We start from the raw sequence: 12,221 nt of genomic DNA on the forward strand, positions 1-12,221 counted from the left end.
CCTTGCATTTTACTGAAAAAATACAGCATATGCATAGATGAGTAAATGCAAAACAGAATTCCTGTGCCATTCTCTTCTCCTGAAGACACTGCTCTAGAGCAGCAACTTCCCCGGCTTGTGCTACAAAGAACTAAAAAGACTGGATTCCAGGATCCATCTTCTAGTTCAATCCACGTGGTCAGATTTCCCCTCTTCATGCCTACCAAGGTGGTTGACTGCACATGTGCCCTTGCCACTGCCTCTTGCCAGAAACCTGAAATTTGTGAACCCTCCATTCAAGCCCAGTGAGCCAAGTACATGCAACTCTATATGCCGCTAGGGCAGTCACCACAGCAGAAGTCAGGATAACCAGGTCTATCTCCAGTGTGGATGTCTAGACAAAGCAAACTAGGTGAAAAGAGCCTAAGCCCGTGCATATCAGATATGTGATGGAAGTCTTCATTCTTCCGTGAAGAAAAAGGAAAAAAAAAAATACAGATTTCTAGTAATCCATAAATAATCAACATAATCTTCCTTTTTTGGGTGAGTCATACCTTCTAACCTCCTCCCATCCTAAAGTCTCCAGGCCATAAAGGGACTGTTAACTGGGAAGATAAGGGTAAAAAGTTAAAGGTGGGCTTAGACTGAAAGTGAATAAAGTGTATGACATGTAGGTTGCAAGACAGGGTTACTCTGTCCTCCATATTAACAAGAATGATAGGAAGTATTCCATCATTAATCCCCTGAAGCACCTTTCACTATACTTGATCAAAATTCTGTCATCTTTTATAGTGTTTTCAGTACTATTACTGTACTAAGTTTATACAGGTCTCCTGTTTTATTTTCTTCACTTTAGATTCATTTATGAAAAAAGTCTCAGATTCATTGAATTTCTCATCTTTATCCTTTCATAGAGGGTAATAACATTTAAGTATTCTTCAAACAATGGGCATACATTTCATTTCCAGTTTTTTGCTACTACTTAAAGAGGAGCTATGGATGTCTTGTTATGTATGGTACTATTCTTTGACCCAGATATCTTTCCCCTCCCTGTCTTCCTAATGGATGAAGAGGTAGTCATTCTCAAGATAAGCCCCTGGGTGTGGTACCTTTGATCTCATTCCCTTTCTATCTTCCCCAACAGATTCCACCCCCCCATCATGCCCAGTCTCTCTAATCTACTGGCTACCAATATGCTGCCTCTGTCGATCACTATCTCCTCCTGGAATCTTTCTTCTCTCCATGTCTTCTTGACACTCTCCACTCCACATTCTCTTTTATCGGTGTCTTCTCCTGAAAAAGCTCACTCTCCAGTGTGTCCTCCAAGGCTCTATCCTGAGCCCTCTTCTCTTTTCCCTCTACACTCTCACTTGGTGATGTCATAAGCTCCCATGGCTTCAACTGTCATATCAATGCAGAGCATTCCCAGATCTCTATATCCAGACCTGTGTATCTCCTGAGCTTTTAGCCACATAACAATCAGTTTTTGCATATCTCAAACTGGATGCCCCATAAGCATCTCAAATTCATGATGTCCATAATAGAGAAAGTCCCCCACTTCTTCCTCTCTTACAAATTCACCATTATTGTCAAGAGTAGTACCAACTTTATTGTCTCCTCACTCTCACTTATCACACACATCCAATTTGTTGTCACATCTTGTTATTTCTATCTTTACAATATCTCTAGCATATACCCCCTTCTCTCTATTCACCTAGTCACCAGTTCAGGCCCTCACTATTTTCTCACATGTGCTACCATAAAAGTCTTTTAACAGACCTCCCCCTTACAAAGGGAAAGGAATTTTCTAACCAGAGGATAACAAACTATGGTCCAAAGGCCAAGTCATGGCCTGCAGTCCCCTGTGAAGTAAGAATAGTTTTTTTCATTTTCTAATAAACACATAAAAAATTGATTTAAAAAATGCAAAAACCATTCTTAATTACCTGGCATATGATAAGCACTTGAACAAGTATGGGTAAGAGTAGGGACAATGCTAGAAATGCTGTGGAAGTGAATTCTACAAGAACTGGCAACTGACTGTGCTTAGCACAGTGTGTGTACACAGTAGACACTTAATAAATGCTCACTGATAAATGCTTGTTGATGTGAGAAGTATGAGAAAGTGAATTACTGGTTTTTATGCTAAAGGGTGCATGCTTAGTCAGCTGTCGATAACCATGAATGCTCAGGATAAAGTCCAATAGTTTACTCAAAAAAGCAAGTCTGCAGGTAGGCACAAAAGAACATGAGGAAATGGTTAAGAAATTAACTCAAAATCTGAGCCAGTGGGCAAGAGTTAGAGTTCAGAGGAAGAGCTGAGCAGAGGAAACAAGCAAAGGCACATTAAAAGCATACAAACCAAACAAAGATCACCAGCCAGACGTCCTAACTGGACCAACTAGCACAGAAGAGAGCCAGAATTCAAAGAGCTAAGACTGTAGATCCTGGGACAGTTATTGCCTATACTTGTAAGCAGCTAGGCCTTAGCCTCTATTTTTTTTAAAGTAAACTTGTTGGGATTAGTTCCTCTCCAAAGTAAGACAACAATCTTGAGGTGCTGGCAGTGGTAGCTAAGGTGTAACTTGGCCTAACATTCATTACTTCAAGAATTTATTTACACTTCTGTATGAAAAGCAATGTTGTAGCACCTTCATACAGACTACAATAACTCTGGGTCTCTTTTGAATTACTCTACATCAATAATCTATGATTTAAACCTACTCACCCTTGACCTGAATGACTAAAGTACAGCTTAAGTCTCAAGGATAACAGTTAACCTACTTCCTTCCAATCTACATTAGCAACACAACAATGCATTTCAGGCTCCAAAAGGAACATAAAAGACTGTCTTGGTCTCTTGGTCTATGCCTCCACACCTCAAAGTAGAGGTGAAGGTCTATAATTCATATTCAGGGGGTTGAAGGATGGTCTTTATTGGTTTTTGTGTTTAAAGATAGATACTTAGGTGTTAATGACTCAGCAAACTCCGGAAGAGGCCTACTACAGTTTGCTAAGATAAATAGATCTGGAGGTTAGATACCAAAGAATAGGAGGAACTGTTAAGAAAGTAATTAAAAATCCAAGACACTGAGCTAGAATTATATGTTCTGAGGCAAAACTGACTCCCATATTTATATATCTATATGTGGTCCTGGGAAAATTTAACTATGCACATATTATTGCTTATAAAATCTCCATTCTGCTACTATACTCACGTATAATTTTATAATAATAATATTTTATAATTTTACTCCTGGAATTATTGCAATTACAGACTAAATTATGAGAAGATATTATTAAGAAGACTTTCAGAAGTTGTTATCCATCAATAATAAATGATCAAATTATTTGTTAAAACTTAGAAACTACAAAATCCATTAAATGCAAGAAAATTTTTTAGCTTTATAATAATAAACAGTTATTTTGTTTAATATAAATATAACTATATATGGTAACTAAATTACCCATAGTTGAAATAAATGCTTCTCTCAAGCCGGGCATAAAATAAATTTCACGTCTCAGGACAGACTTCACACTATGTCCACACTATGTCCCACTCCCTATGAAAACTATCACACTAAATCAGACTAGGCATGCTCTTATGTAATGTCAATATTACGTCAAATTATACAAATAAAGATGAAAGCTTACCATCCCTGTTCGTTTTTATATTTGTAAGCAGCCCCAAGAATGTGACACAAGGTACCCCCGGCTTTGAAATCCATGAAGCACTTTGCCTAGAAACAACACATATAATGAGTTATACAAGTGAAAAATATTATAGTAGATACTTCACTTGTAAATGACAAAAACCCATTACAGGGAACTTCCAGTGAAGATTCATGACTGAAATCATTTATCTGTTCAGAAATATAGCAAATATTCTTAAAAAGAAATCCTATCCTTTAATGAAAACCAAGAAATTACAATGTGTATTTAACAAAGATAAATCAGGGAGAAAGATAAAAAGAACTCGTTGATTTTACTATCAACCATTAAGTATTGATTAAGTGACTGCTACGTGCAATTCGGAAAGGTGCTAGGAATACCAAGACAAAAATTAAAGAAACCTTTGCCCATAAGGAGCTTTTCTTTTCTTTTTTTTTTCCTTTGGGAGTGAGGAGTACTTAATATCTCTCTCTCTCTCTCTCTCTCTCTCTCTCTCTCTCTCTCTCTCTCTCTCAAATGAATACAGGTAATTTTGGGGAGATGAACACAACAGTAGCCTGGGAGATTTTCTTTTGTCAACAGGCCATCACAACAAGGAGACTTATATGAAAACCAAGGTTATTACAAGAGAAATGAATATGCAAAGTGTACACAGGCCTTAGGGAAGTTTGCATTTTTATGATAGTACAACAAGAGGAGGAGGAGAAAACAAGAAAGGGAGTGGCATGGGAAGGAAGGGAAAGGTGGGAAAAAAGACAAAACATCTCCCAAAAGTGAGGCTCCCTTGGGAACCACCAGACTATGCAGATAGGAGAGCTTATCTGCAAAAGAACCGAGCTGCACAAGCATTACCCCAGCCTGGCACAGACTGGCTGGAGCCTGTCTTGCCTCCTAAGGACACACAGGAAATCCAGTGTAGGGTGCAACAACAGATTATGTCAGCTCAGTGGGGGATTCATCCTTCACATATTCAGGGCCTCCCGCATGCTCTGGATCCAGTGTTTCTGGAAAATAAGGCAACTCAAAAAAACAAATTCAGGGTATACTTTAATATCTCTTCACACTATGCTTTTAGATATTTACAAAAATTTCATTTATACAAAACTATTTCCAAAATCAAAGAGTGGAGGGCAAAGCCAGGATGGCAGAGTACAGGCCAGAACCCAGCTAAAATCTCTGAATAATCCCTTCCAAATAACTTTAATAAAATGTCTCAAATCAAATTTTGAAGCAGAAGAGCCAACCAAAGGTCAAAGGGAGATATCTTTCCAGCTTGAGACAACTTAAGAGGTCCACAGGAGAGATCTGTAACACTGGGGTGGGCTTAGGCCCAGAGCACAGCAAGAGCACCAAGTAGTGGGCCTTGGAGACAGCCACAAAAGCAGCAGCAGCAGCAACAGCAGCAGCTTTAGGGGCTCTCAGCCCAGAGATGGTAAAAGGGGGTAGGGGTTGTCCAAAAAATGGTCAGAAAGAGATTACTTTGAGAGAATGCCCATCAATTAGGGAATGGCTGAACAAGCTGTGGTATATGAATGCAATGGAATACTATTGTGCTATAAGAAATGATGGACAGGCAGACTTCAGAAAAACCTGGAAAGACTTGTATGGACTGATGCTGAGTGAAGGGAGCAAAACCAGGAGAACGTTGTACACGATAACATTCACATTGTGTGACGACTAATACCGATAAACTTAACCCTTCCCAGCAATACGAGGATCTAAGACATCTCCAAAGGCCTAGTAATGAAAAATGCTATCTACATCCAAAGAAAAAACTATGGAATTTGAATGCAGATCGAAACATACTATTTGCTATTTTTTTTCTCTTCTGTTGAGTTTTGTTTCCTCTTTCTGGTGGTACCTCCTATTAGTTCTAATTCTTCCTTACAACATGACTAACGTGAAAATGTTTAATAGTAATGTACATGTATAGCCTACATCAGATTGCGTGCCATCTTGGGGAGGGTGGTGGGAAGGAAAGGGAAGAAAAATTTTAAACTCAAAAGCATATGGAAGTAATTATGGATAAAAATCAAAATAAATTAATAAAGAGAGACAGACAGACAGAGAGATTACAAAGGATCCTTTGCTGGCACTAGGTTTAGCTGCCACTGATGAGCAACTCTCGTGCCCAAAGTAGTTCTGGGTCTCAATTCTCAGTTGCAGGGGAGAGGAGTGCTTGTGACTAGCCACAAGAGAACAGCAGACCTGGATAGTTCCACAGCAAAGAGAAGCACTAGCACTTGCAGCTGCAGGAGACCAGGGGCCCTTACTAGGTAAAGACCCCAGAGTGCAGACAAGGAGACCTGTAACTGCATTTCCCCCATGATAACACCACCTTGGAAACAACTAAACTTGCAGATTCCCAGAACAAGATCTGAAAACAAAACAGTGCAAAGAAATTTAATGCTTGGGATAATGCCTCCCCACCCCCTAAGTGAGCAAAGTACAACTTTAACATAAAGTTCAAAGTGAAGAAATAGGCTGAGAAAATGAGCAAAAAGGAAAAAAGAGAATTTGAAGGAAGACCAAGACATAAACTTAGAAGATGACAATGTGAAAACAGCTACAAGCAACGCCTCAAAGAAAAACGCCAATTGGACGCAAAGCCTGCAAGAATTCCTAGTATGGTTAAAGAAAGACATGAGGGATGGAGGAAAAATTGTGAAAAGAAATGTAATGAGGCTGATGCAAGAAAATTATGAAAAGAAAATTAACAGTTTGGTAAAAGAGGCACACAAAAAAATTAGTGAAGAACGCCTTAAAAAGCAGAACCAGCCAAATGGAAAAGAAAGTACAAAAAAACACTGAAAAAATAAAAAAAGAACTGCTTAAAATAAAAGCAGAATTGATGAAATGGAAAAAGAGGTACAAAATCTTACTAAAGAAATAATTCTTGGGGGCAGCTAGGTGGCACACTGGATAGAGCACCAGCCCTGGATTCAGGAGGACCTGAGTTCAAATCCAGCCTCAGACATATAACACTAGCTGTGTGACCCTGGGCAAGTCACTTAACCCCATTGCCTAGCCAAAAAAAAAAAAAAAAGAAAAGAAATAATTCTTTAAAAACTAAACCTAAGCAAGTAGAAGCTAATGACTCCATGAAATATCAAGAAATGATAAAACAAAGTAAAAAGAATGAAAATTAGAAAATGTTAATCATTTCATCAGAAAAACAACTGATCTGGAAAACAGATCAAGGAGAGATAATTTTAAAATTACTGTACTACCTGAAAGCCATGATCAAAGAAAGAGCCTAGATATCATATTTCAAGAAATTTCCAAGGAAAACTGTCCCAATATCTTAGAGGGTAAAATAAAAATCGAAAGAATCCACTGATTACCTCCGGAAAGAAATTCCAAAAATGAAAACTCCTAGGAATATTATACCCAAATCCCAGAGTTCCCAAGAAACAAGAAAACAATGCAAGCAGCCAGAAAGAAACTTTCTGAATTACCATAAAGCCACACTCAGGATCACAAAAGACTTAGCAGCTTCCACGTTAAAGGAGTAGAGGGCTCGGAATATGATTTTCCAGAGGCAAAGGAACTAGGATTACAAATAACTCAGCAAAACTGACTACAATCCTTCAGAAGATAAAAATAGAGATTTAGGCTTCCAAGCATTCCTGATGAAAAGCTCAGAGCTGAATAGAAAATTTGACTTTTCAACAGAAGACTCAAGAGAAACATAAAAAGGTAAACATGAAAGAGTAATCATAATGGAACTCAATGGAGTTAAACTATTTATATTCCTATATGGGAAGATTATACATTTAGCACCTAAGAATTTTATTATCAGAGCACTTAAAAAGAGTCTGCATAGACAGAGGGTATGAGTGTGAGTAAATTATGTTGAGATAATTGCCAAAAAAAGGAGTGTAGAGATGGGAAGGAGGATACCCTGGGAAAAGGGACAAGCAGAATGGGGAAAATTTTCATACACAGAAGTGGTGCACAAGGAATACCTTTAATAGTGGAGGGGGAAAACAGGGAAGGACACAGGTGAGGCAATACCTGAACCTCACTTTCATTGAAACTGGTTCAAAAAGGAAAGAGTAAATATACTCATTTAGGTATAGAAATCTATCTTACCCAATACCAATAGGGAGAGAAAAGGAAGAGGATAAATGATGGGGGCTGGGGGGGGGAGAAAGGAGACATGATAAGGGAGAGAGCAAACAGAGAGGCAGTGATTGGAAGGACAAACTTTTGAGGAAGGATAGAATAAAAAGAGAGAGAAAGATGAACAGAAAAAAAATGGAATAGAGGAAAATGCAGAGTTAGTGATCACAACTATGAATGTGAATGGGATGTACTCACCTATAAAAATGGAAGTGGATAGCAACATAGATTGGAAACCAGAATGCAATGATGTGTTGTGTGTAAGAGACGATGCTTGAGACAGAAAGACACCCACCCAGTTAAAATAAAGGACTGGAGCAGAGTCTAGTATGTTTCAGCTGAAGTTTAAAACAAAACCAAAAAAAGGTGAGGGGGGGGGGAGAGTAGCAATTATGATCTCAGACAAAGCAAAAGCAAAAATAGACCAAACTGAAATACATAATCAGGGAAACCATATTTTGCTAAAAGTACCACAGACAAATAATATAAAAAAATTTTTACAGCAAGTTTTTCTGATAAAGGCCTTATTTCTCAAATATATAGGGAGGTTAAATTTATATAAAAATAAAAGCCATTCCCCAACTGATAAATGGTCAAAGGATATGAACAGGTAGCTTTCAGAAAAGGAAATCAAAGCTATCTACAATCATATTAAAAAATGCACTAAATCACTACTGACTATAGAAATTAAAACAACTCTGAGGTACCATCTTACACCTACCAGATTGGCTCATATGACAGAAAAGGAAAATGACAAATGTTGGATGCAATATGGAAAAACAGGGACACTAATGTCCTGTTAGTGGTGCTGCAGACTGATGAGAAGAAATAAAAGCTATCATTAAGTCATATGAAAAAATGCCCTAAATCACTAATGATTAGAGGAAGGCAAATTAAAACACAACTCTGAGGTACCACCTCACACTTATCAGAAATGATAAATGCTGGAGTGGCTGAGGGAAAATGGGTACAATTAATGAACTGTTGGTATAGTAGTCAACTGGTCAAATCATTCTGGAGAAGAATATGGAACTATGCTCAAAGGACATAAAACTACACCCTCTGATCCTACAATACCACTACTAGGTCTGTAGCCCAGAAAGATAGATATCTGTAAACACTTTAATCAACATCAAATTGATAAATAAGGTAGGTAACTAAAAAACAAAAACCCTAGAAAGCCAAAATTAAAACTTTCCAATTAAAGAAAACAGAAATCCTAAAAATCAAATATGATTAGTGAAACATCAAGTTAAAGAAGCATGGAATAAATGAAAGTAGGAATTTTTTTTTAGAAAAATAAATGAAACATACACCAGTAGTCAACATGATTTTAAAAAACAAATTATCAGCATCAAAATGAAAAAAGTGAATTCACAACCAATGAAGACATACAAAAAAATATAATTAGGAACTATTCTGCCCAACTACATATCGATAAAACTTAAAATCTACGTGAAATGGATATTTACAAAAATATAAGAACTTAAGTACTCTAAGTAAAAGGAAGTTGACAAGTTGTAAGTGAACTCCACTTCCCCTCTAAAAACAGGACCAGATGGATTTACAAGCAAATTCAACCAAACATTTGAAGATCAATTAATTATAACACTTCATAAACTGTTTGAAAAAAAATAGGAAAAGCAGTCCTAACAAATACAAATTACTCCTATGACACAATTTTGATACCTAAAAGAATGATTAAAGGAGAAAAAGATAATAGAGCCTAAAATCTCTAATATTATTACAAAAATTTTAAACTATTAGGAGATTACAGCAACATATCACAACAATTATACACTAATATTTACAATTCATCCTGAAATCTAGCACCTAAATACCTTTTTGATGACTATACAGAGCCTTTTGTTTTCATATACCTTTTTAAAAAATATTTTATTCAAAGAACTTAACCACTCCACAAGTACTGCTCTCTCCCACAGACACTTTTTTTATTTATCCATCCCTTTTATTTACCTACTATAAAAAAAAAGCCTGTCATTGACATTTCAAAATTAAAACTGAATAAACACTAAAGTAGTACTGGTCTAAAGACCTATGTACAGGAATAGTCAAACCTTGTGATACATGTTTTGGATTTCAAATCAGAACTCTGAATTCTGGTATTGGCACTGACACCATTTCAACAGCAACTCAAAACAAAATACTTATTCAACTGTCAGTGTTTTCTGACGTTACATACATCTATAAGGGAACCATGTTTCAATTTTGTGTTATACTCTTATAAAGAGGTTTTAAGCTAACATTATTAGCTACTATTTGAGACAAATCCCACAACCATTTCTAAGTCAAGAGTATTATTCTGTTATTCTTAAACACTGACAATCAAAAGTACTAAGTAAATACTAAGAAATGCCAAATACACACGTGATCTCTATATTGAGCACAAATAACCCTCAACTCAAGAAAGTAGTCTTTATATATTTTTATCCCATGCCAGGAAGACACTCCTCTACCCATTCTGTCTTTTAGAATGTCTCTTTTCTTTGAAAAATGAAATCAAGTTTTTTACTGCACTAAGCTATTCCTGATTCCCATCCTATTACTGCCTTCTTTCAAATTACTTTTTATTTATCTGGCACATATACATACAAGTGGTAAACTAATTAACTAGGACAAAAAAATTATTAAACTTATATATACACTCCCCCAAATAATAAAATCTATTTACTTCCATGCTGGCATGAACTGCCCCTTTCTTCAGTATCTCAATATTCTCTAGGATGTAGGGACTCTCCTTCAGGAATACTCTGCCATCCTACAATTGGCATAATCAGGGCAGAACAGATCGGTTACCTTACAATTAACATTGTTGGAAGGATACTGAAGAAATGGGCTTGGAGAGAAAGGCCTCCAAGGGGGTAATCACAAGTTGATCACATACCTCCCTGAGACGAAGGGTGACCAGCATGCTAGATGCCTACCTTGAGTACAGGACACCTGGAAAATGCTGACTGACCTGTCCCTTGACAGGCTTTCAGCACCCAGGGTTGGCTATTTATGTTGCTTAATGGAAGATTTACAGCCTAGGCAAACATGAGCCTTTTAGTACTGATAAGACAGACTTTGGGGGAGGCAGAGCCAAGATGGCAGAGTAAAGGCAAGTACTCACCTGAGCTCCCCCAAACCCTCCAAACATCTTTAAAAGATAACTTTAAACAAATTCTAGAGCAGCAGAACTCACAAAAAGATGGAGTTAAACAAATTTTCAGCCCAACACAACTTGGAAGGTCGGCAGGAAAGGTGAGAAAGGAACACAGTCCAACACAGGCTGCGCCAGGAAACCTAGGGCACACCTTTGGGCAAGTGAACCCCTGGCAGTAGTGGCAGTTTCTAGACCTCTCAGCCCACAGATGCCAACAACGTAGAAGGTCAGATGGAAAGGTCTGTCGCACCTGGGTGAGAGAGGAGCACAGGTCACGTCAGCACAGTACCAGCCCCAGCAAACCAGGCACAGGCCTTGCGAGTGACTGAATCAGCAGTAGCAGCAGCTGCTTCCAGAGCTCTCAGCCCACAGTCAGCAATGGGTCAAATAAATGCTTAGAAGAAGATTACAAGGGTCTTTTTTGCTAACACTGGTACAGGAACTCTGCTGCTTTGCCCATACTTCGATCCAGGTCACAGTCCCTGGTGGGTATACTAGGACTAAGAGGAGCACTAGCATGGCAGAACTTGTAGCCACAATAGAGGGGGGAACCCTCCTCACAGTTCCAGGGCAGAAAAGAGTGCCTTTGGTCACTCACAAACCACAGCATAGGCCAGGAAAGGGGTAAACACATCTCCTTAGACCACACGACCTCAGAAGAACTGAAAACTCACAGGTCCCTAGAAGTTATCTCTGAAAACAGTTACACAAAACCCCCCAAAGTCTGGGACTGTGCTCCCTTCACCCTGGAAGCAGAGCCCTACTTTAAAAAGAGTTAAAAGCCAACTAACAGGATGGGAAAATTAGCAAATAACGACTACTAAAGTTACTATGGTGACAAGGAAAATCAAAACACACACTCAGAAGACAACAAGGTCAAAGCTCCTATATTCAAAGCCTCCAAGAAAAATATTAATTGGTCTCAGGCCATGGAAGAGCTCAAAAAGGATTCTGAAAATCAAGTAAGAGAGACAGAAGAAAAAATTGGGAAGATAAACGAGAGTAATGGAAGAAAATCATGAAAAACAAGTTAACAGCTTGGTAAAGGATAGGGGACACACACACACACACACACGCAGAAAATAACACCTTAAAAAACACACTAGGCCAAATGGCAAAAGAGGTCCAAAAAGCCAATGTGGAGAAGAATGACTTAGAAAGCAGAATTAGCCAAATGGAAAAGGAAGTCCAAAAGCTCACTGAAGAAAATAATTCCTCAAAAACCAGAATGGAGCGAATACAAGCTAATGACTCTATGAGAAATCAAAAATTATAAAAC

The 12,221-nt window shown here is 37.9% G+C and overlaps 1 protein-coding gene across 4 annotated transcripts in view; it reads right to left on the minus strand.

Annotated features, from left to right (window-relative positions):
• The window catches only part of SMARCC1 (SWI/SNF related BAF chromatin remodeling complex subunit C1), a 173,830-nt gene that overhangs the window by 130,060 nt on the left and 31,549 nt on the right, over window positions 1–12,221 (minus strand). For 3 of the 4 annotated variants that reach the window (XM_078152454.1, XM_020999002.2, XM_020999003.2), the window contains exon 3: window positions 3,634–3,719. The exons of the other annotated variant lie outside the window; for it this stretch is intronic. In XM_078152454.1, the coding sequence (XP_078008580.1) occupies window positions 3,634–3,719 (86 nt within the window). The remainder of the gene's footprint in view (window positions 1–3,633; window positions 3,720–12,221) is intronic. 4 annotated transcript variants of the gene reach the window in all.

The sequence above is a fragment of the Phascolarctos cinereus genome, unplaced genomic scaffold (assembly GCF_003287225.1).
Source record: "Phascolarctos cinereus isolate Bilbo 61053 unplaced genomic scaffold, phaCin_HiC Scaffold_4;HRSCAF=312, whole genome shotgun sequence".
NCBI classification, from domain to species: Eukaryota; Metazoa; Chordata; class Mammalia; order Diprotodontia; family Phascolarctidae; genus Phascolarctos; species Phascolarctos cinereus.